The sequence below is a fragment of the Myodes glareolus genome, chromosome 4 (assembly GCF_982192425.1).
Source record: "Myodes glareolus chromosome 4, mMyoGla1.1, whole genome shotgun sequence".
Classification (NCBI taxonomy): domain Eukaryota; kingdom Metazoa; phylum Chordata; class Mammalia; order Rodentia; family Cricetidae; genus Myodes; species Myodes glareolus.
Window position 1 is genome coordinate 3166332 of NC_142029.1, and position 27786 is coordinate 3194117.

The 27786-nt window shown below is 48.5% G+C and overlaps 1 protein-coding gene across 5 annotated transcripts in view; it reads left to right on the forward strand.

The window, feature by feature from the left end:
• The window catches only part of Ulk4 (unc-51 like kinase 4), a 296222-nt gene that overhangs the window by 126547 nt on the left and 141889 nt on the right, over nt 1-27786 (forward strand). For all 5 annotated transcript variants that reach the window (XM_087905136.1, XM_087905134.1, XM_087905135.1 and 2 more), the window contains one exon: nt 26435-26540. In XM_087905136.1, coding sequence (XP_087761262.1) covers nt 26435-26540 — 106 coding nt within the window. The remainder of the gene's footprint in view (nt 1-26434; nt 26541-27786) is intronic.

Here is a 27786-nt window from a genome sequence, read left to right on the forward strand (position 1 = left end):
AGAAAGAGAAGCCAAACAGAGCAGGACTAAGCTTCCACCCCAGAGGAGGGGCTGGGACTCTGGTGGGATGGGGTGGGGCAGGGTGGGGGGGTCATAAAGAAGGAGAGGGTTCTGGGTGAGTAGTGGGTATGGGCCGTGCTGAGATACCCGTGTGCATGGAGTGACAGCTACTGGGGCCACCGGACAGACCTTTCTCCTGCGTTTGCTTCTTCCTGGTCTTGCAAAGATACCCCGCAAACTCACATGGCAGCCTTTGCTTGGGTAGGCCTGTCTATGCCTCAGATCACAGGCCTTAGGCCTGGGACTCTTGGAACAGCTTTAGGCCATTGCTGGAAAGCAATAACCCATGGTCTCTGTCACTGGAGGATGCAGACAGTGCTAGCTGTAGGTGTCCATCAGTGGGGCTGATGGGTCAGTCACAGGGACTGTGGGAAGGCAGCATGGTGGACAGCTGGTCTCAGGTCTGCCTGAAGGTCCCAGGAAAGAGCAACAGAGAAAGCAGGGTGCCTCGGTCTTGAGCTTCACCTACAGGTGCCCTGTACACAGAAAAAGTGGTGTTTGCCTCCTGCTGGCAGGGCCCATCCATGGACACCCCTCCCCTCGCCCGTGTACTCAAGTACATGTGTTGGTACCAGAGTAGGGCATTGGGTGACCTTGTTTTCTCACTGTCTGCCTTAGTCCCCAAGGCAGGGTCTCTTGTTGAGTCTGGAGCTGGGCCTGCAGCCATAAGACAGTCTCCCCCCATCTCCACCCCCACAGGCTTCAGGTATGCATAACTGTATTTCACTTCTTACGTGGTTCTGAGGCTTTGAACTTAGGTCCTCATGCTTGGGCAGTCCTGCATGTTTACTGTCAGCACCAAGCAGCTGTGCTGGGCGGTAGCAGAGGACCAGCCTGCATCGCTGCATGAGGCTGCACTGGTTCCCATGGACCCTGTTTTCTGGGCCCACATCTAAGGCCCTTGGATGTGGCTGGTAAACACGGCTTCCCGAAGGATGTGAGCAGCACCTGGCTGGCTTTTGCGCATAGAGTTGTTGGGAGAACAGAATAGAAGATGTTCATTTTCTACTTTCTCTCTTTGCAAAGCATTATAAGTTGCATTAAAATGTTTTAAACGTGAATTTGGAAGTAGCCGCCTTTGAACGTTGCTGTAACTCTAATCTCTCATTTTATTTCTGTGGTTTATGTTGTGGCTACTTCAATAAATCATTTTAATGCCAAGCGATATAGGCAAACTCTATTTTATTGGAAGAAAAATCTTTATTCATGGCAGATTTTCCAATATGTGCCAAAATACTGCTGTCGTGATATTTTATGTGCCTGTTTCAAAACAAACAGTTGCAAAGCAATTTCAGTGGCAAATGCGAACAATAAAAATGTGATTAGCAGTGCACAAGCCCGGCGGTCGTGTTGTTCTAACGGTTCTCTGGCGCCTCAGTGGCTGCGAGCGTAGTAAATCTCTTGAGTCAGCCCTGTCTTTGGGAAGGCATTTCTTTAGGATCCCTGGTACCTAAAGACTTTCATCCCTGACGTTAAGGTCTCAGCCCCGCCATGTTTAAGGAATATCTTGAGTTCCACACACTCATCAGACTCTCAACTCTGCATCTCTTGCTTCCAGTTGTCCCAGTTCAAGTGAATTGCTTCTTGGGATTTAATGGGCTCCTTAGAACATAGCAGGTTCATCTCATTCTAAAACCCATGTCTGTGCAGCCCAGGGCTTCTGTAGCCTACAGAATTGGCTACACATAGGACTCCACCTATCACTAATACTCTATTTACTGATGAGTGAAAATGGGCTGGCAAGACGGCTCAGCAGGTAAAAGCATTGGCTGCACCAGTCTGACTGTGTGATCTTGGTCCTTGGAGCTGACATGAAAAACCCTTAGCCTGGAGTTCACACATAACGTCAGGAATGAGAGAGACCCTGCCTCAAAACTGAGTGGATGGAGGAAACTGAATGCCCCCAGTTGTCCTCGGACCTGGACAGATGTGGCATGTGTGCCCACATCACAGACACTACATGTACCCCGTGGAACTGTGGGTGTCTGTAGACCTTTGAGACATAGAAGAAGATAACTGGGTTGGGCTGGTTCGGACTTCTGGAAGGAAGCCTCATATAAAACCATTGACTGCAAATTCTCCAGATGTGATCCAGTTGTGATCATCAAATGTGGCTGCTTCCCAGAATTCCGCAGCACACCCGATCCCCCAGAGGGTGTGTGAACCAGTCACCTACCTCTTAAGGGGTAGCAGTGGAAGCCACTTTGGCTAATGAAAGCTGCCGTTCCTGGTGCTGCCTTTGGGTCTTTCTGCCCTTGTTTACCTGGCTGAGCAACAAAGGCAGATTGATGCAACCACCAATAACTACAGGATCTTCAGACAGGCCAGAAATCTAAAGGTTTAAATCTGTGTGGACTTATGGGAAGGTGGGGATTCTTAAGTGGTTCTAGCCAGTACAATTGCGTTTGGGATCTATTAGAGGCTCCAGAGTGGAGCCAGGGTACAGCACAAAGCCACTTAAGGCCAGCTAGAACAGGGAACTTCTGAGTTTGGATTTTTTGGTGACAAATTACACTTGCTCATAATTTAAAACAATAGAGAAAGTCTGGCAGGTCATGAGAAGGTGCCTTGATTTCTTCTTGTATGGCAATATTGGTTGAATGTGAGTGTGCATATATGTATGCCTATGTATGTTCACTATTCTGTGATGTCATTGTGTCAGGAGGGGGCATTTTGTGTCTGTTTCTCCACCCGTGTGGAAGGGTTTGTTTTCATGCCCTTCCCCCAATGAAATCAAAACAACTCTTTTTTTCTCCTTGGTTAAGTTTATACTTATATTTTGTTTCTTTTTCGCTACCTCATCTTGTTATTAATGGAATTATCTTAGTTTAAAAATACTTTCATTGATTGGCATGTGTGTCGGTGTGAGTGTGTACATGGGTGTGAGTGTGCGTGTATGCAGTAGTCAGAAGAGGGTGCTACTGTCCTCCTGTCTCTCTCCCTACTCCTTTTGAGGCAAGGTCTCTCCCTCGGTTGGGAACTGGTGTTTCCATGACTTGGTTTCCAGACCTGGTGACCCCGTCTCTGACCCCTTGGAGCTTGGGTTGCAGGCATTTACAAGAATGCCCGACTTATCACTTGTGCGCTGGAATCTGACTCTGGTCCTCATGTTTGTAGCCCAAGTCCCTCTAGCTGCTAACCATCTCTCCAGCTCCCCTTACAGGTTTTCAGGTAATTCATGATTAATGTGTAGAAATGTAAGAGGATTTAATATTCTGTAGTCTGCAGTGTTATCTAGGGGTCTTCACAGTGCATTGGGGTAGGGAATGTGTTATAGTTGTGGAGCTGCAGAGATATCCTGACTTATTGGGAAGGCAGGCTATACTTAGAGCCGCAGTAGGACAGCTCTGGAGGACAGAGCCGCACTCAGGACAGCTCTGGAGGGGTAGAGCCGCAGTAGGACAGCTCTGGAGGGGTAGAGCCGCACTCAGGACAGCTCTGGAGGGGTAGAGCCGCAGTAGGACAGCTCTGGAGGACAGAGCCGCACTCAGGACAGCTCTGGAGGGGTAGAGCCGCAGTAGGACAGCTCTGGAAGACAGAGCCGCACTCAGGACAGCTCTGGAGGGGTAGAGCCGCAGTAGGACAGCTCTGGAAGACAGAGCCGCAGTAGGACAGCTCTGGAGGGGTAGAGCCGCAGTAGGACAGCTCTGGAGGGGTAGAGCAGCAATAGGACAGCTCTGGTGGCTGGAGAAAAGGTGTCCTTGCTTATCGGGAAGCCAGGCTTCCTGAAGCTGGGGTGTGGTAGGGATGATCTTCCCGCAGGATGTAGCAAGCCTGTTCTTCTCGTGGAGAGTCGCTACGACTGAGCTCTGCTCTGTGGAAGGAAACTGTTTGTTTGTTTCCGGCTGCTCACACCCGAAATAATCACACAGAAAATGTGTTATTTGCAATACTGTTTGGTCAATAGCTTAAACGTATTTCTGGCTAACTCTTATATCCTAAGCTAAACCATCACCATTAATTTGTTGATCGCCATGTGGCTGTGGCTTACTGGGTAAAGTTCTGTCCCTGGTATCTGTCTCTGGTGGGGCTACATGATTTCTCTTGACTTTGCTTTCTTTCTCCCATAGTTTTCTCTGCCTCCCTCTGTTCTGCCCTGCTATAAGTCCCAAACAGTTTTTTTTATTAATCAATGGTAATCACAGCATACAGAGGGAAATCCCATATTACCTTCCCTTTTCTGTCTAAATGAAAAGGAAGGTTTTAACTTTAACATATTTTTTTTAAGTTGAAAGTTTCTGTTGAAAGGATGTTGAGTTTTGTCGAATGTCTCTTCTGTCTATTGAGAAGCTGTCATAGTTTTCGCTCTTTATTCTGTTACTACAGTCGGTGGCCTTTGTGTAGCCGCTGTGGAGGTGGCACCATCCTTGCATTCCAGGATCTTGGTGCATCATCTTCCACTCTGCGGTTCTATTGCATTTACTAGTACTTTATTGAGGATGTTATTTACCTGCTTGCTCTTCAGAGATATTGGTCCATAATTTCTTTCTTTGTAGTTCCTGGTCTGACTTTGGTAGGATGATCAGTGCTGGCCTCCTTGGGTGAGTTAGAAATACCCTATGGCATTCACACATTGGAGGAGCACTAAATGTTCGGTAGAATTCACTGGTGATACAGTCAGGTCCTGTGTTTTTTTTTGCTGCTGGGAAGTTTCTTAGTTCTCCTTCCTCTTATTGCCATGCTTAGAGTCCTTACTTCCCTATGGTTTACTCTTGGTAGGGATTAAGTTTCTGGGAATTTATCTGCTTTTTGTAGATTACTGAATTATTGGCATAGAACCATTCTGATAGTTCTTAACTATATTTTGGATTTCTTTTCTCTTTCTTTGTTATTTGTTTGTTTATTTGTTTATTTGATATGTGAGTCTCTATATAGTCCTGGTTGGCCTGGAACCAAGCTGGCCTTGACCTCACAGAGAACTGTCTGCCTCTGCCTCCTGAGTGCTGGGATTGAAGACATGTGCCACCATATTCATGGATATTTTGTATTTCTCTGATATCAAATATCACATATTAATATCAATTATCACATATTTAAGTTTATTAATCATCTTGTGTGAGTTCTCTGACTAAAAACTCTAGCTAAATGTGTTTGTTTTTGAAGTGACTGGGGCTGATTAGGGGCCTGCACTGTGGACCATTTGACCCGCCCAGCCAAGACCTGTCAGTGTCCCATCAGAGGTCAGTGTTGGCCTCACTTGCCTGCCTCTTTGCCAGTCCCCTCCTTGGGGACAGCCTGTCACTGCATGGCTGATGGATTGTCACAGATTGGTACACTTACCTTTTAATGTTCTGATGAATTTCACATGTGATCTCTCTAGGATTTAAAAATAAACATTTACAAATGAAACCAGATGTCATGTACTCGCCATTACATTCTGTTCTGAAATATTTGTAGCTTCCCAGAATGCTGAAGATACAGAGCACACGGAACCTTCACGTCTCTCTGACCAGCTGTGGTCGTCGCTTGTATGACACAGCGTCATCTCAAAACCAGAAAGTCCACCTCATTACAATGCATGTGAACAACCTGACCTCATTGTTGGGCTTTCATAGTCCAGTACGTGGTCTGCCCTCCATTCATAGTCCAGTACGTGGTCTGCCCTCCATTCATAGTCCAGTACGTGGTCTGCCCTCCATTCATAGTCCAGTACGTGGTCTGCCCTCCATTCATAGTCCAGTACGTGGTCTGCCCTCCATTCATAGTCCAGTACGTGGTCTGCCCTCCATTCATAGTCTAGTACGTGGTCTGCCCTCATATTTTGTGGTGCTCCAGGAGAATGTGGATTCCCTGGTTTTGGAACCTTGAATGAATGATGGAAGCAGAGATTGGGTTATTCTGCATCCTTGATTTTTGTCCAGTCATTCTGCGAGGAGAGAATAACAGTGATGTCAGCTGTGGCTTTAGACCGTCTCTCTGTTCTCGTGTCTCAGTTTGTGCCCTGCTGCTTCTCAGCATTGCCAATAGGTCAGACATGTTTAGGGCTTCTGTGGTGTCCCAGTCACTTTGACCGTCAACTTGACACAGTCTAGAGTCCCCTGAGAAGGAAGTCTTGGTTGAGGGACCACCTAGATCAGATTGGCCTGTGGGTGTGTCTGTGGGGCATTGTCTTAGTTATTAATCATTATGAGAGGGCCCATCCCACTGTGGGCTGCATCATTCCCTGGGAAGCAGCCCTGGGTTACAGAAGAAAGCTGACTGAGCGTGAGCAGTGGTGTGGCCAGTGGCCAGCCAGCAGCCAGCTCTCGCTCCTACATGACTGCTGTGTCAGGGTCCCGCCTTGGTGCTGGGCTGTGACCTGGACGTGCAGCTGAAGTAAACAAGCCCTTTCCTCCTTCAGGTGGCTTTTGTTCAGAGTGTTTCCTCACAGAGACAGGAAGGCAACCAGGATTCATGTCTTCCTGGTAAATTCAGTCTTTGTATATTTTTACCAGCTCCATTTCATCCTTATGCAGTGTTTCTCCTATAGTTTACTTTCCTGTGCTGCCTGCTTTTTCTGATGCCAGTGTGCTGCATTTTCTTCTGATTAGTGTTGTCTTCTGTCTGCTTTTTGTGGTCATTCAACCTACCTGTAGCATCGTATAGTGAAATGAGTTTCTTGCAGACAGCATGCAGTTGGGTCCTTCTCACCTGTGAATATATGTGAAATTGTCTTTTTGGTAGTCAGTTTAGATCTTTTATGCTTAACTTGGTGATTAATATGCTTAGGTATACCCATTGTTTTATTTATCACCCTTTTTGTTTCTGTTTTCCTCTCCTTGGTTTTATATGGATTTAACATTTATTTAGAATTTCATTTTGGTTTGTATGTAGTAGTTTTGATGAATTTCTTCATAAGGGCTTGTAACTGATATGTGTGTATGTGTATGTATGCATGTATATATGTGTTAAAGTATGCATGTAGGCTCACACGTGTACTCACATGTACTCCCTTCTCTCCCACAGCATACAAAGGTGCCTGTTTTCTCTGTGCATGGACCCTGATTTCTGTTCTCTGCTCTCAGACTGTCTTCCTTACCTCCACCTCGCCTCTCCTTATTTGGCCTCTGTGGTTAGTGCTCAGGGCACCCTGTGCATTTTAAAGGAAAGACCAATCGGCAACTTTTCATTTGTAGAATTGGTTATGTCCCTCTTGAGCTGTATTATTTGTAATACGATTTGGCTGATACCTTAAGTGTATTTCTGGCTAACTCTTATATCTTAATTTAATCCATTTCCATTAATCTGTGTATCACTGTGTGACTGTGTCTTACCAGCTAAAGTTCTGGCATCTGTCTCTGCCAGTGCTACATGGCTTCTCCCTAATTCCTTTTTTCTCCCAGCATTCAATTTAGTTTTCCCCACCTGCCTCTACTTCCTGCACAGGCCCAAGACAGTTTCTTTATTAACCAATGATATTCACAGCACACGGAGGGGACTCCCACATCACCTCCCCTTTTCTGTTTAAATAAAAAGGAAGGTTTTAACTTTAACATAGTAAAATTACATATAACAAAACAAGTATCAAGTAAGAATTACAGTTACAATATTTATATCTACTTTATCTCTTATCATAACTAAGGAGAACTATAACTATCAGTTCTTCAACTCCATCAAAGACTCCAGAAGGAAATAATATTAACTAAGTAAACAGAAAGTGCATTGTAAGCAACTCCCAAAACTCTAGAAATGACAGAGACATCTTGCTGCCCAAAGTTCTTCGGGGCATCCAATCTTTAGCCTACTGGCCCATAGTATCCAGCAGACTTTTCCATGAAGCAGGAAATTTCAAAGACAGGTCTACCTATATTGGCAGTTTGTTCGTCACTTTCTTCTGTATCCTGAAGAATGTCTGGCAGACTCTTTCATGAAGCAGGAACCCTGAAGGATGGTCTCACCTTTAGGCAAGTTCAGCAGTCTTTTCTCGGTGGGTCCTGTATGGTCAGTTCACACAGCATACCATGAAGCAGTCCAGGCATGAGCAGTTTCTTGCCCAAATGGCTAACAGACTCGATGAGGAGACTCTCTCTCTCTTTTTTTAAAGATTTATTTATTTATTATGTATACAACATTCCTTCCATGTATGCTTGCATACCAGAAGAGGGCACCAGATCTCATTATAGATGGCCGTGAGCTACCATGTGGTTGCTAGGAATTGAACTCAGGACCTCTGGAAGAGCAGTCAGTGCTCTTAACCTCTGAGCCATCTCTCCAGCCCGTGAGGAGACTCTTTAATGCCCATATTCCTCTTGAAGTTATTAGTGCTGCCAGGAACAGATGTGTCTCATTGTTATAAAAAGTCCTAAGTTCTTAAAATATTTAAAATGGCATATTCTGTAGTCTTTGAAAGATTTGAAGATTATTTAGTTAACTGAAAAATATATCTCTGTATATCTAGAAAATCTAACTAACATGACTACAAACTTGACTATTGTAGATGATTATCTATTGGACTATATTTTTAATTATACATTAAATTTTTTAAATGAGCTGGACAAACACAATACCTTAATCAAGATCAAAGTACATATATAAACAATCATTTAATGAATATGGGTGTAGTTCTTTTCAAACTGCTTCCTGCTGTTTATTGGGCAAAGTAATTTTTTGAGGAATGTTCAAGGCCTCCTTTCAGGCAGTCTTGGTCCATCAATCCATATTAGTCTGGAAGGAATCCACAGGTTCTCACCCTCTGTGGAAACAAAAAAAAAAATCTCTTTTCCAAAGCAGCATATCCTTAGACCCAAATTTTGAAAACAAGATACCTTTAAAGTATATATGTTGGTCTATGCCAAGCCATTAAGCAGTTTGTAACATGCTGCTTAAAAACACCATTTAAGTGCTCGGTCTCCTGAAAGAACCAGTTCGCTCTGGCAGCATGGCTCAGAAGGCTGGCATTTCAAATGGCAGCCTTTTCTTCTGCTACCAATGAACCAGAAAAATCTCTCTTAAAGGAGCCGCAGTGTGCCACCAGCAAGCAAAGCCCATTTGGGAAAATAAACATGGCTAAACTTTGTTTTTTAGTGTCTAGAATTCCTTTCCAAACCCTCTGAGATTGTATGTGGATTTAGTCTACCACGTTGGCACCAATTTGTTGTGAGAAGGGCGCTTGTTTGTTCCTGGCTGCTCGGCCCTGAAATAATCACACAGAAATTATATTATTTGCAATACTGTTTGGCCAATACCTTAAGCATATTTTTGGCTAACTCTTATATCTTAATTTAACCAATTTCCATTAATATGTGTATCACCACGTGGCTGTGGCTTACTGGCTAAAGTTCCAGCATCTGTCTGTGTAGGGGCTTCATGGTTTCTTCCTAACTCCTCCTTTTTTCTCCCAGCATTTAGTTTAGTTTTCCCCTCCTACCTCGATTCTCTGCACAGGTCCAAGACAGTTTCTTTATTAACAAATGGTATTCACCACATACAGAGGGGAATCCCATATCGGCTCTGTATTTACTGGAACTCTGGGGCTCTGATCCAGCTGTGTTATGAACACTGTTGTCACCTATCGAGAGAAACATCAGGATGACACCGTGGCTGAAACAAGGTTGGGTCTTGGTGGCTGCTCTGGCTGGGCATGGGCGCCGTGAAACCAGGCCAGACCATCTCAGCTTTTGTCAGTCGTTTGCATCTGGGGTTCTTGGAGTATTCCCTGTGTCCCCTTGTCTTTCTCTGGAAAGGTAAGTACTGCCTTAGTGAACAATATGTTAGAAATAATGTTTATTTTAACAATCAAATGTTAAAATTCCCAGACAGTGGCGGCATTTGCCTTTAATCCCAGTACGTTGGAGACAGAGGCAGGAGGATCTTTGTGAGTTCAACACCAGCCTGGTCTACATAGTGAGTTTCAGGACAGTCAGGGCTACACAGAGAAACCCTGTCAACAACAACAAAATGTTATGCCTCAGAAAGATTCACTGAAGGTGAAGGGTTTTTAGAGATCATGTAATGATAAATTCCGCTGTCGGTTTCAAGGTCTCCTGGCATGGGTTCAGCTTGTGAGTCAGCCCATAATCCTGTCATCTGCTTTCTGTGGTTGGATATTTGCGTATGTCCATTTTACATCCACATATACCACACATGCATACTTCTATATACCACACATATCCACATATATCCATCATGTCTTCTCACTTTGTGGCCCAGGTTGTCATATCTAGTTTCTGGCCATCTCACCAACCCTTGCCCTACCCCCTACTGCCAACACCTCCTCTCGCCCCCACCCCCAGTGCTAGAACACTTGATATATGTTTTTTCCATAATGCGTGTGTAGTAGGAGAAGTTCCCAGGCAAGTACTCTCCTGCTGAACTGTCTCCGGCAGAATGTTCACTGTAGGGCCCGGTCTACCCTTGCTCCTTGGGGTGCACATTGAGGACGGTTTCTGGCCAGCCAGCTAAGCATCCTGTTTGCTCCTGTGCTCCCTCTGCCCTAGCCTGGTGATTAGCTGAAGGGTATTGTTTCATCTTTGGTATGGTAATTTCCCACCTGCCTGGGAGGAAATCCTTATGCAGCAATCGGTATATAGGTTTTCCCCTAAATTGAATAAAGCGGCATTCGACTGATCTCCTTTCGAATGACCCAGGTCTCTTGTGTGTTTCTTTCAATCTCCAGGCCTTTGCCCGGACTCGCAACCAGTACAGAGGCGCGCGAACTGTACCGAGGGGGTAACGCAGAATCGGATGTTACAGTTCACTTTTATTTTGAGTTGGGATCTGGTTAAATTCACCTGCATCTTTTTATTTTTATAGACCAGCCAGCTTTGCTGCGCTAACTTGAGGTCTGTCTTCCTTTCCCTTCTGAGTGCTGGGATTGAGACACACAGTGACTCCCCGTCTGCTCCTCATCTTTGATGGGTGTCTTCAGACTTTACTACCTTGTCCAACTCTTTCTTCTACCAGAGCAAACCCACTGTTCCAGTGTCCCAGGCTGGCAGGTGCTGGGGGCAAGCCTGGTTTCATGGTGGCCTTGTTCTTGTCTAAATAATGCCCCCTCTTCTCCCATCTTCCTTTCTTCCCCTTCTGTTTCTTCCCTATCCATGTTCATGCTCTTTTAGAGATTACAGTCCTGGGATTCTGGTAGGAATTGTATTCAATCTTTAATCACTTGGGGTTGCATGGATATTTGGCTATGTCAGGTTTTCTAAATTTTGAACATAGACTATCTCTTTCTTTGTATCCTCTCTGATTTCCCTTGTTTCTTATGTGTGTGCACATGTGTGTACATGTGTGTGCATGTCCACCTTAGTTGCTGCAGCAGGGTTCTCTGAGTTGAACCCAGGTCTTGCTGATAGGGGTCTGTCTAGCTCAGCAGCTTGTCCCCGGGCTTCAGCCACTGAGCATCTTCCTGTCCCTGGTTTGAAACTGTGATATGTAAGTCTTTACTTCCTCAGGTTTCTTTCAATACATGTTGCTTTTTGATATTACTGAGAAGCATGGGATTGTGTTTTTAGCTCTCCTTTAAATGGGTATGTCTTAGTTTCGTTTCTGTTGCTGTGAAAAAAAAAATGGACCAAAAGGCAACTTGGGGAGGAAAGCGGTTCTCGTTTTATCTTAAAGCTCACAAGTTATACTCCTTCACTGAAGGAAGCCATGACAGGAGCTAAAGCAGAAGTCTTGGAGGAATACTGCTTACTATTGGCTTGTTCCTCCTGGCTTACTCAGCCTGCTTTCTTATACAAGTCAGGACCAGCAGCCCCACCCACAGACTTGTCTACAGGCCAGTCTATGGAGGCATTCTCCAGAGGTGTATGTCTAGGTTTGTGCAACACATGGCATTTGAGTTACCATTTGTGCTGTGATGCATGTCATAAACCATGTGCACTTGGATGCTGTGCTTTCTTGCTCCTCATAGGATTAGAATCTAGAAGTTGTGTCTTCACAAGTCCCTCACTGTGAAGCTTTTCCAGAAGAACCATGCTGGGCAAAGAAACTTTAAATCTCCTGCCTGCTTGGCAGCTGCTTGAAGATGCTCATGCTCGCTATGGAGCAGAGCAGAACTACGCTCCTCTCCCTCTGTAGTTGCCTGTGTTTGTACGCCCCTGACACAGTACATGGCTGCTGGCCGTCTACCTTGCTGTCCCTGGGGACACGTGTCTAGATGGCTGTGCTGCAGCACCCTGCTGGGTGTGAACACAAAACATGTGACCGACGTCTACCAGTGAACAGCAGGGCTAAGGGCTGAGGAGCTGAGACCACAGGAAACACAGGACAGCAGCATGGGAGGGGCAGAAGGAGCTGCCTGGCTGACGGTGTCCCTCCAGCAGGTTTGGATGCCTGCAAGCTGAGCTTGTTACTGTGAAGCAATGCTCTTCTTGCAGATAAAAATATAAAACAAGATACCCCCTCCCCAACTGCAGAACAGTGAGATCTTGGGCATCCATCCCTTCTTATTAATCTCGCAGGGGCTCACATGGGAATATAAATGGGCCTTATTTGTGCTTGCAAATCAAATCACCATGAAAGGTTATTTCAAGAGGCAGAAGCAAAATCATAATAAAATAATTTAGTGGAAACGGGAGCTGAGAGTGCGCTTAATGGAACATGATGGGGTTTAATTTTCTTACTATTTCCATCATTAGGGCTCCATTATCTTCCCCGAGACCTCATTTAGGCGTCCTGTCGCAGCGCATCTCTGAGGTGTTTCTGGGCGCACAGGAGGCTGGGGCGCCATTAGAGCAGAAGTCACTAATGCTGTTCTGTGCCTTTCATTTCTGCACTTTGATGGCTGTGCCTTGTGCCCGAGTTTCCCGCCGGCTCACTCTCACCTCATCTCCCGGAGGCTGTGTGTGTCTTCATCTAGGAGCGTTCAGAGGAGGAAGGCGCAGCTCAGGAGCCAGTCTCACTGCTGAGCGAGGCTCCCGGCGCTCCGCAGACCCCTCTGGAGTCCAGTCTTACGCACAGCACACCCGAGTTAGACTTGACTGTAAGACCACATGCATCCATCAGCAACCATAGCGGTCCTTCCCATTTCACAGAACTTGATAGAGCAGAATAGTTAAGAATGGAAACCTTTGAGTAAAATTCCAAAAGTATCTGGCCGCTTTTGTGGCTTTCTGTAGTTGAGGAGAGGTCGCTCACTGTTAAAGCAGAGGAAAGGACCTGGTGTGTATGAGTTTCTTCATATGTCACCATCCAGAGCCCAGTGGGACCATGCAAGGCAGGAGAAGGTGCACTGATACCGTGATTGCTTTCTAATATGGCGTAGTGTGTTTCTCATTGGTCTTGGACTCCATCGATCCTCTAGGCACTGGTGTGTGTGTGTGTGTGTGTGTGTGTGTGTGTGTGTGTGTGTGATATGCTAGAAGTTGACACTGGATAGATTTTATTGCTTTCCACCTATTTCTTGAGACAGAGTCTCCTACTGAACCTGAGGATTGCTTCTGGCCCACTGCCTGGCTAACCAGCTCCCAAGATCCACCTGCATGTGCGCTGTCCCCTCCGAGTTATAGGCATGTGTGCCTTTCCCAACTTTTCAGTGGGTGCCAGGGCTTTGAATCTAGGTTTCTTTGATTTCGCTGCAAGTGTTTTTACCCCCTGAGCCATCTCCCAAGCTCTAGGCATTTTTTTTACTCAGTCAAAGTTGGGTGTGGATTCCAAAATCCTGAGCCCAGTGTGTGTGGAGGGGGAGGGAGGGGCAGGGGTCTGAGGTAGCTGGCCGTGTTGTGCTGGGGTTCGGCGAGGTTGAGTCTCTCTGCTGCAAATACCGGTGTGCTCCCGACTGCAGAGGCACAGCTGGTGCTGTTCCCACAACCTCTTCCATTCCTGTGTCTGCTGTCTCTCCTGTGCAGCACTTCTGCCTGCCCCGCCTGAGAGCTTCCAGCTCACGCTGGCCTCACCTCACCTAATCTGCAGCACTCTGTACCCCATTACCGTGCAGGGATAAGAAGGCCTTAAGGAAGTCTGTTGGGACCCAAGAGCAGGGTGGGGTGGTGCATCTCTTGATCAGTCACGGCCACTGCCTTAACATTTCCTCGTCTAGGTCAGTCATGGCGGCTGATTTTTTAGTAGAGGTTGGGGATGATCCCAGCTGACATGCGACCAAAGCTGTAGAAGGTAGCTGGCAGGGTCCTTGATGGCATAGACTGTGATCTGTCTACATCCAGGTGCAGGTTTAGGCTCTCGTGCAGAGTCTGGAGGGCCTGCGGTGCACTGCTGGCTGTATGGACTGGAGAAGACACGATGTCTGTGCACACAGAGGGGAGAGCACACTCGGTTTTCCCTAAAGTGGGAGAGGACTGGTGGTGCAGGTGGCTCAGGATGATGCGTGTGTGGAGAGATGCTGAGCAGTTAGAGAATGACCTCTTGAAAAGGACCTGAGTCCAGTTCCCAGCACCTACCCTGTGCAGCATCAAATCACCTGTAAACCCAGTTCCAGGGGATCTGACTCCCTCTTCTGGAATCTTCCAGCACAGTACCTGTGTGTACATAGCCACACAGACACAGGTATTAAAAATAATGACATCTTGAAATTTGCAGGCAAATGGATGGAGCTTGAAAACATCATATTGAGTGAGGTAACCCAGATATAGAAAGACAATTATCACATGTACTCACTCATAGGTGACTTTTCAAACATAAAGCAAAGAAAGCCAGCCCATAAATCACAATCCCAGAGAACCTAGACAACAATGAGGACCCTAAGAGAGACATACGTGGATCTAATCTACATGGGAAGTAGAAAAAAAATAAGCTCTCCTGAGTAAATTGGGAGCATGGGGACCTTGGGAGAGGGTTGAAGGGGAGGGGGGGGGGAGGCAGGGAGAGGAGCAGAGAAAATGTAGAGCACAATAAAATCAATTAAAAATTAGTAAACAAAAAAGATAAACAGACAAGAAGTACATTTTCCTCTGCAAATGGTTTGTTTATCTGTGTATGGATGATGGGTGTGTTCTAAGTATGGAGTGTTAGGCATTAGAGCACAGTTTTACACGGGGCTTAGCCTCCCCACCCTCAGCATCCCCTCTGTGTCATCAAACCCTGTGATGCAGCAGGTGACTCAGCAATGCCGCTCTCTCTCCCTCTAGCCCTGCCCATGTTTGTGTGAGAAAGTTGGACATTAGCACAGATCAGCAGGATTCTTAGCGAGGGGCCACTGGTGAGTCAGGCTGCAGTGGGTGGGCTGCAGGCAGGAACATTCCAGGTCTGAAGACCGTGGTGTGTACCTGGATCCTGGTTCTAAGTCCCGGAAAGTCACAGAATGGGACTAGAACTTGGAAAGAAGTCTTTTGCTCTGAAGTGGGAGAGACTCAGAGGCAGGATGTGCTGGTGTGTGTGTGTGCACGTGTGTGTAATACCCATGCATGTGTGCATGTGTACCAGTATGTATTTGTGTACACATGGGTATGTATGTGAGGCTTCTGCTCACTCTGCTGGGCTGCATTGAAGGGATCTCAGATAGGCTGGTATGCCTGTTGTACTGCTTGGATGTCAGGGTGGTGGGGGTCCCTGGGAAGGGTCTGCCCAGGCTGTGGTTGTGATGACAGTTGCTGGGCACTCAGCCGGCTTCCAAGGACTTTGTCTTGTAATATCACGACTTTACATTGCTCTTAGGTTGGTCTCTGTGCATCCACAGAAGGGGGAGGTGGAACACAAGAACACACTCATTGAAACTTGTATGTGGGTGGACCTTGCCATGGTTCACACGGGGTCATCAAGGCAGGGAAATTGTTTGCCTGGACCATTGTCACAAAGAACACACTCATTGAAACTTGTATGTGGGTGGACCTTGCCACGGTTCACACGGGGTCATCAAGGCAGGGAAATTGTTTGCCTGGACCATTGTCACAAAGCTCAGCAGCAGTTGTAGTCCAATGGTAGTTAGCCTTGCTAGTGGCTTCCCTTGGAAATAATTTGGGAAGACCCGGATTTGGGCCTGGCATCAAGAGACGGATGGCAGAAGAGGATCATGGAGTCCCCAAGGTGATCCACAGTGCTCCCTCTTTGCTCCTGCAGACTGGCGTGCACTCCCAGCCGCACACCTGGATGCAGCCGCTGGCACACCAGGCAGCTGGATGTCATAACCCTGCAGGGGAATGGTTCTTTGTCCCTGGCGTTTGAAACATGCATTTCTAGCTCCCTGAATGTGCCCCTCCACCCCGTCCTAGTGACCCAGGGATGCTGACTGGGCTGTTGCTGTGTCTTCCTCTCTGGTGGCCTTCTCAGCCCTGGGATAGCAAAGCCTGCATCATGCTGAGTTCAGGGCACAGCAAAATGAAAAGGCTCAGCCCTGAAACCATATTCATAGTCTCCCAGCGCTTGGGAGGATAGAGTTAAGATCACCCTATGACACTTCAGCTCTGTCTGAAAAAATAAAAAGAGACAGAGGGGAGGGGAGGGGAGACCAGGGACAGGAGGAAAATTGTGAATCTAATTTCTCCAAAACTGTGTGGAATCTGCCTGTTTGTTATCTTGCTGCTTGTGCTTGAGCGACAGAGTCAAATGCTTTTTTTGGGGGAGGGAGGATTTTTCAAGACAGGGTTTCTCTTTAGTCCTGACTGTCCTAGAACTCGCTCTTGTAGACCAGACTGGCCTCAAACTCACAGAGATCGCCTGTCTCTGCCTCCCGAGTGCTGGGATTAAAGGTGTGCTCCACCACTGCCCTGCTCAGAGTCAAATACTCTTTAACAAGACAGTCTAGTAACAAAAGCACCTGGGGACTGTGTGGCACTGCGGTGACACTGTGGTGACTCTGTGGTGACTCTGTGGTGACTCTGCGGTGACTCTGTGGTAACACTGTGGTGACTCTGGTGACTCTGCGGTGACACTGTGGTGACTCTGTGGTGACTCTGCGGTGACTCTGTGGTAACACTGTGGTGACTCTGGTGACTCTGCGGTGACTCTGTGGTGACTCTGTGGTGACTCTGCGGTGACTCTGCGGTGACTCTGTGGTAACACTGTGGTGACTCTGGTGACTCTGCGGTGACTCTGTGGTGACTCTGTGGTGACTCTGGTGACACTGCGGTGACTCTGTGGTGACTCTGTGGTGACACTGCGGTGACTCTGTGGTGACTCTGGTGACACTGCGGTGACTCTGTGGTCTCCCCTCATGGCAGGGATGGGAATGGTATGGTAGTAAGAAAGCATTTTTGGCAAATACGGTTACATGTGGTCCATCAATCAAGAGAAGTCATCAAGACATATTCTTAAAATGCTTTTCTTTAAGAAGATTTCTTAGATTTATTTATTTTAGAACAGGCTGACTCTACAGAACAGAGGCTGGCCCGGAACTTACCACAGTCCTCCTGTCTCCCCTTCTCCAGGGCTGGAATTACGGACGTGTGTCACCAGTCGTGAGAGCGACTGTTTTCACAGCGGCCTTGTCCACATGTGCTGTTTGGGCCACAGAGGGCTTCTGGGTTTCTGGCCTGGTGCCAGCATGCAGGTCGTGTTGATGCCTGCGTAGCCACAGCAGCCCCAGTCCAGGGGGGAACTACACCTCAGCCCTGTAATGGGGGATCATCCCGACATTACAAATTCTTCAGCAGAAAGAACACGAGAGGTTAAAATTCCTGTCAAACAGTGTCTGCACGTGAAGGGGTCAGAGACCACACTTTCCTTCTCTCTCGCTCTGTGGAGCGGCATAGGCAATGCTAAGCAGATGCCAAGCAAGGCTGAGACTCAGGGGCAAGAGACTTTTCCCTATCTGTCTCACCGTGGGGTGGCCCAGCAGTCAGCCACGGTAGGAGGTACATGGCTACCATGTTGCCTTGGGCCTCCTCCTGGACCATCTGATCCCCCAGCCCTTGCTCTCTTCTCCCTTCCTGGCCTTTCTACATCCTGCTCCCCCTTCCTCACATTCTTCTAGACTCTCGTTTTGATTTCTGGTTTTCTCTGTGACCTGAATGGAGGAAGTTTAATCGGGATCTTGCTGTGCTGTTAAAGCTGAGTCTCAGGTTTGGGGGCACAGTGGTTGGAAATGCAGAATCACCAAAGCTGTCCCTTCCTGTCCTCCTCACTCCTGAGATCAAAGAGCTTCCCAAGGCTGGACCAGCGCTTTGATGCGGAAGCAGGGTTGCGACAAGATGGGCATGGAGATAGGCTGTGGATCTCAGCATGTGGCCCCGCCCACAATGGGAACTCATCCCAGAATAGATGCTGAAGAGTCGAGCGGTTCCCACTGATGTCTCAAAGCCCTGGCTCCTCACCTGGCTTGACCCAAGAAAGTAATGTAAGAACTTAGTAATTCCCTTTGACATTACTTTGTGAAGACTTTATCATGATTTTATTATAATTGTGCATATATATGCACACATGTGCGTGCTTGTATGGATAAGGGTACACGTGTGTGCTTGTGAAGGCCACATGTCAATATTGAGCATTGTTCTTTAGTTGCTGTGCACCTTATTCTTTGAGGCATAGTCTCTCACTGTCTTGGGACTCACCAAGTTCTGCCTCCCCATCACTGGGTTTACAAGTGGGTGCCTCACACCCAGCATCTCTATGTGGGTTTGGGGCATTAAAATCTGTTCCTCATGTTTGTGCAACAGGCACTTAACCCAGTGAGCCATCTCCCAGCCCCTCTTTGTTCTTAGGTAGTTATGGGGTGAGGGGAGAAGGTAAGGGAGCCATGTACAGACCAGCATATTTCTGGTTCATCCTCTCTGCTTCAGACTGGTCTTTAGCTCAGCACATCGCGGGCCAAGTTGGTCTGTCAGCACTCCAGGAAGATAAATACCCGAGACACCTTCCATCCCCAGGGACACTGGGCCTGGCAGCTTCCTGTCGGCTCTGTCGCCAGCGTTCCCTGCCTGAGCAGTCTTGGCCATGGTCCATCATGCGCCTTGCGGCAAACCCATCAGGAGCCAGGGCCATGGAAGCTTGCTGCTAGAACTCCAAATGACATGAATGTGCCAGGCTGGGAGCCAAGTGACACAGTTAACCTGCCGGAAAGGCCACCTCAGCACTGCCACCACCTTGGAACCAGGCTGGAATTCTAGGGTGAGCCAGTCATGACTTGGCAACAGTATCAGTTGATTCCCGCCTTCCTGCTCTGCCAGGTAGAGTGCTTCACTCGTGGTAATTGGTACTTGTTGTTGCTCGAGGGCCTCTGTGTTCATTTCCTTCCTCATCTGTAATCAGAAGTGGGGATGATGCCTGCTCATCTGACATCCACAGATTCTCAGGGCGCTGGCACCATGCACCTTGGCTCCAGATGAGAGGAAAGCCCAGATCTGGGTACCCCTTAACCCTTGCCCAGCCCGTGTCTGAACCCACTCAGCACCCCAAGCTCTGACCTCGTTAGCAGAGGAGCTGTTCAGCTACTTCCTCACTGGCACAGCAGCTGCCAAGGCAGGTATGCAAGCCTCTGCCGTCACACTGCGGACAGCCCCACGAGGAGCCCCAAACCCTTTCCTCTCTTCCCAGGAGTCCCTTGCCTCTATTCATGAGGTGAACAACTGAGATGATTTTAAACCAGCTGACCTCTGAGTCTCACTGGGCTTTGCCTCCTTCCTACTGCCGTCTCCAGGGATTGGTGTGTGACTCTGAGTCACAGAATAACTTCCAGTTCTTCAGGAAAACGGTCCCTGGGATTGAAGACATAAGAGCAATGTCTTGCTTCTACCAGCTGACACCCCAGCCTGCCATCTTCTTGGGGTTTTAAGTCCCACAAGGGCTCTGGACACAAACAGATCTACAGGACTTTGGGGTTCCTGTAGACATTAATGCTTCACCCCAGCTTGTCCGTTTGATGATAGAAGCTGTGGGGCTGGAGACAGGGCCTTTATTGTTTTAGGAGTCCCATGGCAGGAGGGCAGGTGATGGACGGATGGAGAGAGGGACACTGGGCCCAGTGTGGAAGAAACAAGGAAGGTGGAGGGTGGGAGTCCATAGAGCCGAAGCGGTGGGCAAACAGACCTTTTGAAAAGCCACCTGCTGAATGCCAAGTGTTTCTTGTCCTTGAGTATATTTGTCATTGCTGTGAAGGCCGCCTTCAGAGGTCCAGGCTTCAGATTTCAGGGGTCTGACCAGAAGCCAGAATGTTTGCAAAGGGAAACAAGCGGTGGGTGTTGTGTCCTGGAGCCTCACTTTGGACCCGGCGTAGAAGTATGGGTAGTACACCAGTATCCCATGTCATTAGACATGCATTGCACAGACTGCATGTTGTCTGAGTCAGAGCTGTGTTCCTGGGGTTGGCGCTCTTAATCACTCTGCCTAGGTGGTGTGCGAGCTTTCATTTCTTGCTTTCTGTTAAATTCTGGCTCACACTGTGTGTTCCTTTCTGCTTAGGTGCCTGATAGGAGCAGCTTCTGGATGGGGAGGATTTGTTTTGGCTCACAGTTTGAGGGGACAGTCCATGGGGCAGGAGGGCATGGGGGCAGGGTATGGGGTGTCTGGTCGTGTTGCGCTTGTGGTCAGCAAGCAGAGGAATGGAGTTCTCAGCTGGTTTTCTGCTGTCCCCCTTTTACTCGGCCTGGGACCCCACCCATGAATGGAGCTGCCTGCACATTCAGGTGGGTTTTCCCTCCTGAGTGTTAGGGAAACACCCTGAGAGGGCATGTCCTCAGTGGCTCGAGGTCCAGCCAGGTTAACAGTGGAGACGATCATCACATGTGTGGCATTTTCCTTTCTGTGTCCAGCTCACTACACTTAACACAGCGTCTTCTGCGTCTGCCCGTCTGTGTCAGGCGCGTCTCCCCTTTGTAAAGACTGGGTGCTGTTATGTTGTGATCCCCCCGCTTCCCAAGTAAACCCTTAACCTGTGTCTGTGCTTTCCTTGTGGACACGTGGCCACGGACTCACCGGACTTCTTAATGGAGACACCTGAAGTCCTTCAGTGACTCAGACACCATGAGGAGGTGCAACGCAAGCCTGCTGTGGAGCAGCTTCAGCAAGGCTGACACCTGTTCCTGGTGCTTCCTCGCTGTGCCCTTGACAGTCGAGAGCCTTCCTCTGAGCTCTGAGGCTCCTCGGGAGAGATGCATGCTTCACGTTGAGTGCCCTCCTCTTTCCTTAGCTGACGCTGCGTGTTTCTGTGGCGTTTCATCTGTGACGCCAACGCTGAGTTTTGCTGCTTTGGTTCTAATTATCTAAGTGCTGTGTCCCGTTAGCACCCTCAGTGTTCTTTTTACTAAATGCCCCCACCCTGTGGCGTCAGGCACACAGATGGCTGTGGAGAGAGGGGGACGTTTGCCTCCAGCTGCACTGGGCTTGCCACTTCTCTCTTGACATATCCATTAGCTCATGCCAACACCAGTGTCTGAACACGTGACTCTTAGCAGTAGCTCTAGCCTGCATGTTATTGTTTTGGGTGATGTGTTTATTCTTTCTGTACTGTACTGCTAAGAATTACAAGTATTCTTAGAGTTTAAGAATCGATGCCAAGGGCTCTTTGGAATCCCGAAGATCTTGGTGGTGGCAGTGGAGGCTAGGAACATTGTAGTACAAAGGGAGAGAGGGCACGTGGCCCTGTGTGGCCCTAATCAGTAGTCCTGGGTGCCTTCCCTCCCGTACCTCAAATCCAGATTGCTTTGGGTTTGTTTATTTTTGATACAGGGTTTCATCTGTAGCCCAGACTGACCTTTGAACTCTGGGTGATTCTTCTGCCTTCTAAGATCTTGGATTACAGGTATGAGTGACCACGTCACCACGTCTTTCCTCCTTTCAGATAACCTGACAGGTCTGCAGGTGTGGGCACGTGGCTCACCCCAAACACTTGCTGATCTGACTTCTATAACCTGTCTTGATGTTGCATGTCTCAAGGCTGCATGCACGGGGGCACGGCCACTGCCAGCCCAGACTGAGCTCCAGCTTTGCTGCCGTGGAGCATGGCAGGTCGTGCTCGGTCCTGGTCATTCTCCCCTTTGGTCACCGCTGCCCCCATCGGCTTTTGTAAGGGTGAGATGAGATATCAAGATGAGACCCTTGCTGGGTATGCCATGGTTGGTAGGCCATGGCTCTCCTGTGGTGCTATTTTCCGTCCTGAGGCTGCCCGGCCCCCACCATGCTCCAAGACTGACTGTGTGCTTGCCTGTCCCTTCCTTCCCTGCTCACCTCGGTGTAAGGAGAGCACAGTGCTGTAGGCTCCCTCTTTGTCTAAGGAACCACAGTTACGGGGCGGGGGTCAGGAGGGGTAAAAATGGTCTACCCTGCATCCTGTTACTGTCCGCTCACCCTGGAACTTAGGCACACATTTGGAGAAGGGCAAGGGCTAACCCTGAGGAGCAACCTATGGTGACTTGGGCCCTGACCGGACCCACCCCCTCCTCCAGCTCTTCCCAGTCTGCCCCAGTTCCTGGGACCTTGTCTCCTGGCAGCAGTGCCGCTGAGGTGCCCAAGGTGCCCACGTACTGCCATGTCCTCTTCCCCAGATGATCTTCTGCACTGACTTCAAGAGATTAATGAACAAGAACAAACCTTATTAAATCTAAAAGGCCAAGTAACTCAACTTGATAAATGATAGTGGGGTGGGCTTAACCCACACTCGGGCTTCGCTGTGGCCTCGTGGTGGCTTTGTGTTTCCCAGGGAAGTCATGAGCTGGTCCTCAGCTGCTCTCGAGTTTCCTTGTGAGCAGAGGGACAGTCTGCTAACTCTGCTCTCCTGCGCCATATAGAAGCTTGTTACCTATAGTTGAAAAAGCAAGCAAAAATAATTCTAGAACACAGTTATTATAAAGTCCTCACTTTATGATATGTGAGGTTCAGGGTCAGTGGTGACTTGGAAATAAAGAAGGTGAAAACAGTGTTGAACAACGTTGAGGACAGAAAGGGACTGACTGTCTGCAAAGGACCACAGAGTTGAGGACAGAAAGGGACTGTCTGCAAAGGGCCATGGAGTTGAGGACAGAAAGGGACTGTCTGCAAAGGGCCATGGAGTTGAGGACAGAAAGGGACTGTCTGCAAAGGGCCATGGAGTTGAGGACAGAAAGGGACTGTCTGCAGAGGGCCATGGAGTTGAGGACAGAAAGGGACTGTCTGCAGAGGGCCATGGAGCTGGGCATCTCCCCTTTATACTGCACACCAAGTGCTGTCTCGCATCTGATGCGCAGTACCTTCCCCAGCCCCCACGTTGGCGAGAGCGTGTGCTACCGGGGTGTTTTCTCCGAGCCACAGATCTGTGGATGGAGCATCGTGGCTGGCAGAGGCCTTCACTCTGCTGTGTTACTGGCGCCTCCTGGCTGGGAGCTCACTCTGGCTGCTGCGTTGGTGGAAGGGCTTTGGCCGGAAGCAGCACTGGTCCACAGCTCCGGAAAGCCTCCACTGCTGGTCTCTGCAGGATCGCAAGTTTCAGAGAGATTCAGCCCAGCCTGCAGATCCCTCCTGCCTGGAATCCCAGCGTGGAGGCCAGAAGCTGAGTGCTGCTGTGACCTCCTGGCCTGATACTGAGACAATGGCTTTAAAAATAATAAAAACGAGATTAAAAAGGTACATCCCATCACGAGCACTTGTGTATGGATAGATGCATCTCCATCGGGATTGACCTGTGAACAGGGAGTGGCTGTGTCATTTTCAAAAAGGACCCAAATCAAAGGTTGATTGGCCCAATTTTCTTCCACAGAGCGGCTTTGCTGTGTATCATTAGTTACTCTCAGGAACGGCGTGCTGTGTCGTCTTGGCTCTTATTAATCACCTTTTCTTCACAACTGATCGTGAGCGTAATAGGATGGAAGTTGGTGCATGCAGCCACCTCCACATTCATTAGCTTAAGCTGGTGTCGGGGAAACACTAGGCTTGGACATCCCCAGGGGCGCTTTGTGAATGTCTGCCTCCAACATCAGTGTTAGACATGGTCCTTGGAAAACCCACAGCTTGTCTTGTGTCTCAGACAGAGATGGTGCCACCGAACCTCTATGCTATGGGAGGGGTCAGCCCAGAGGGCCTCTCCCAGTCACAGGCACCCTCTGTGCTCTGTAAGCTCGGGAAGCCATATGTCTCCCCAGGAGCTCCTGGCTTCTCTGCCCATGTTTTGTTTTGTTTTTTTCTCTGATCCCCATCAGCTGGAAGTCACAGACAGGTGAGGGGGATGAATGACAGCCTCACTGACCCTTAAAGCATCGAGCAAGTGCAGTTAATTGGCCAGGGATTGGTCACAGTCATGCCCAGTCAGGAATGAGCAGGGAAATGCCAATGTACCGTGGACCTGGGACTCAGAGCTCAGAGCACAACCTGGGTCATTAAATGGAACGGAGGCTTCCGGACAAGGCTTTCCTGAGTCTGGCCACCGTGAAAGGACAGGGGGCGGGGTTGTGAGAGGACTCCAGAGGCGGAAGAGGGTACTCTGTGGGGCCGGAGAGCAACGGGTTTCAAAACTTGGGCTTGTAGATGGTTCCTAGGAAAACTCAAAGTCACCGAGTTGGGCCAAGGTGTAGATGCCCAAGTGGAGGAGTCAGAGAAACAGGTTATAAAGTTCTGTTGGCAAAGTCTCACCAAGTCTGTGCCTGCCCTACTGGGCCTCCTGGAAATGAACACTAAATAGCAGCACAAGAAGCATGTGTGGGGTGTGGGGTAGAATAGGTGATGTTGGTGTCATTTCATCATGTGTGTGTCCCCATCTTTATTTCCTGATACAAGCCAGGGACACTTGGGGTACCCTGAATATTTGCTGCAAAAACTAAAATCATTCTAAATGCATCACAGACGGAATCCTGGGGTTGAAAAAACACTAATGGCACCTGGTAATATTTTAACAAAGCCGTTACTTAGTTATTATCTGTTTTGGTAATGTTGGTGTGGGCCTGTAAGGTGTTAATGGAGGGAGTGGAGATGTGGCCGGTGTAGCTCAGAGGGAGCTTGCTTGCAGGCTCCTACCCAACAGGAAGTTTATTTCAAATGATAACTGGGAATTTGAAGATGCTTCGGCTTTTATAACGGAACGCCTTTCCATCCACTTTTGCCTCTCAGTGGCCCTCATTCAAGCTGCCACCCTGTTTAAAGCAGGCGCAGCCCCAGGGCTGCCCTCCTGGCACTTTCCTCGGTGTCCCTTTTCTTCCTGACACCTGCCATGATTTACTGACCATGCTGCTGTCCCAGGTCCGTGTCTGTGAGGATGAGGGGCCCTGTCTCTCCCTGGTTCCCAGAGCACTGCCTGTCACAAAACAGACTGTCAGTAACTCCTAAAATATGATTCATGCTTAAAAAGAGAGGGGGGAAGGGACATGTGGATGGGGGCCGTGGGAAGGGATGTGGGGGTGGAGGTGGGGTGGGGGCAGGGGCGGGGGCAGCCCTGCCTGGTGCCTCCTCCTCCGGCATGCCTGCTGCTTCTAGCATGTGCCTAGAGCTGAAGCTGTAGTAAGGAAACAAGGATTCTAGAAGCATCTGTGCTCAGTGAGTGTGCGTGATTCCAATCTTAGTGTGTTCATCCCCCACTTCACATCAGTCCTGGACTTAACAATTGTCTTTTCCACTGAGTTATGTGAGATGTAATAACTTTAACTATAGTTGATTGTTGTGGGAGGCCCTTCTGTCTATGTGTTGCTTTGATTGGTTAATGAATAAAGGAACTGCTTTGGGCCTATAGCAGAGCTATAGGGGAACAGAGCTAGGTGGGGAAAACTAAATGGAATTCTGGGAGGAAGAGGGCGGAATCAGGGGACGCCATGTATCTGCCACCAGAGATAGACATACTGAAACTTTGCCGGTAAGCTATGACCTAGGTGAGACACAGATTAATAAAAATGGGTTAAATTAAGATGTACAAGTTAACCAATAAAAAGCTAGGAGCTAATGGGCCAAGCAGTGATTTAATTAATACAGTTTCTGTGTGATTATTTTGGTTCTGGGCTGCTGGGACGAATAAGCAGTTCCTTGTAACAATCGATGGTTTTAGTTTTTAAGGAAGGAATGGCAGATCTCTGTGAGTTCAAGTCCAGCCTGGTCTACAGGCTGAGGCAGCTTCAGATAAAGTGCCAGGCAAAGGAACCTACAGAGAAGCCTATCTTGAAAAACCAAAACCAACCAACCAACCAAACAGATAAATAAAATAAGAAAAGATGGCCTTATCTCCAGACACTCCAGGCCCTGGGCTATCCTCCCATGTGAGGAAATCAGTCCCCCCAAGAACTCCACACAGCACATTGGACTCTAGCAGCACATTGGACTCTAGCAGGGATAGGGCCATCACATCCTACATGGCTGCACACATTACATGGTTTGAGTGGAAAGTGACAGGAACACTCATCTCATGGGATGTTTTCATGTCATGGTCTCAAGCTTGCTGTCACACATGTGTCCTTAAGCTCCATACACTTGATGTCTGGTCTCTCAAGTGCTACCCACCTAAAGCACAGAGGCTGACCACAGGTCCCAGTGCCTCCTGGGATTGGGGGAAAGGGCCTTCCCTCTGGACCTGCTACGTGGCAGAACAGACAGGGAATCTTTCAGCCTTGTTTGGAGAATGACAGAGAGAGGTGGTTGTCTTGAGGAGGCTATAATGGTATTTCTGTCTGGTCTATTGCAGGAGCATCAGGAGAGCATTCTGGGTAATACCATACAGAGTGTGATAGCATTGCTCAACAATCTGGTTGCATACAAAGGCTCAAACATGCAGCTGCTTTATAAGCAGGGTAAGTTGGGACTTGAACCTGGGCCCTCTGGAAGAGCAGTCAGTGCTCTAACCATGTACAGCTATTGGGCCGGTCCTCAGAGGCAGCTGTCAGAGTTGGCCTTACAGGTAAGTCTTAGATGTTGACTCAGATTATCGGTCACAGTGGCGAGATTTCACTTCCAGGTGATACATCTCTGCTTCTGTGCTCAAGTGTTTCTAGTATCCTTTCCTATCCTAAGAAAAATATGCATCACACTCCAGTGAGAAATATCAGCCAAGGTCGTGTGGCGTGGGAAATAGCTACATCAGTCTCTTACCATGGCAGTACCTTACCCTGTCTGTAGGAGCAGCTTCATCTGTTCAGCGTGGGTCATTTCCAGAGTGAGGCAGCTTCAGATAATGTTCCAGGCAGAGGAACCTACAGAGGACAGAGAGGATCAGCTTTAAGCCCCATGAGGAAATGCTCTTAAATCAGAATGGGTGGGTTGTGGCCTCTGGCCTGGGCTTTGAGTCTTCTTGCTGCCCAGTCTGCAGGTGGTGAAGGTGACCCAGAAGGAAGACCAGAAGTCCAGATGCTCTGCAGGGGCAGGGGGTGGGGGGCATCAGTGTCCTGTGGTCCAGATACTCTGCAGGGGGTGGGCGGGTGTCAGTGTCCTGGGGTCCAGATGCTCTGTCTGCAGGGGGTGGGCGGATGTCAGTGTCCTGGGGTCCAGATGCTCTGTCTGCAGGGGATGGGCAGACATCAGTGTCCTGGGGTCCAGATGCTCTGTCTGCAGGGGGTGGGCGGACATCAGCGTCCTGGGGTCCAAGTGCTCTGCAGGAGCAGGGAGTGGGGTGGCGGGTGTCAGTGTCACATGGTCCAGATGCTCTATGGGGGCAGGATGTGTGTCTGTCAGTGTCATGGGACCAGGGCCTGGGGGTTTGGGGACCATCTGACCCCAATGCCCCAGCAGTGCTGTCACCGGAAGTACTCTGATAGCTAAGAATGAACTTGAGCTCCTGACACCTCCACCTCCCCACCCATGGCCTGGGATTCCAGGTGTGCAGCTGCTGCTGGATTTGAATGCTAATGTGTAACTCAGTGGTTTTGCTGTGTTTTTTTTTTCTTTAAACATTTTCATTTTTAAATGAAACATTTCGGGGGAGGATTATTATAAAAACAAAGTAGGACTGTTTGCTTATATTTGAGAAATATCAGCATATTAACATTTTGGAGCTGGCTTTGCTCCTCCCTGTGCCGTGACATTTCTATAATGGAGCTGAAT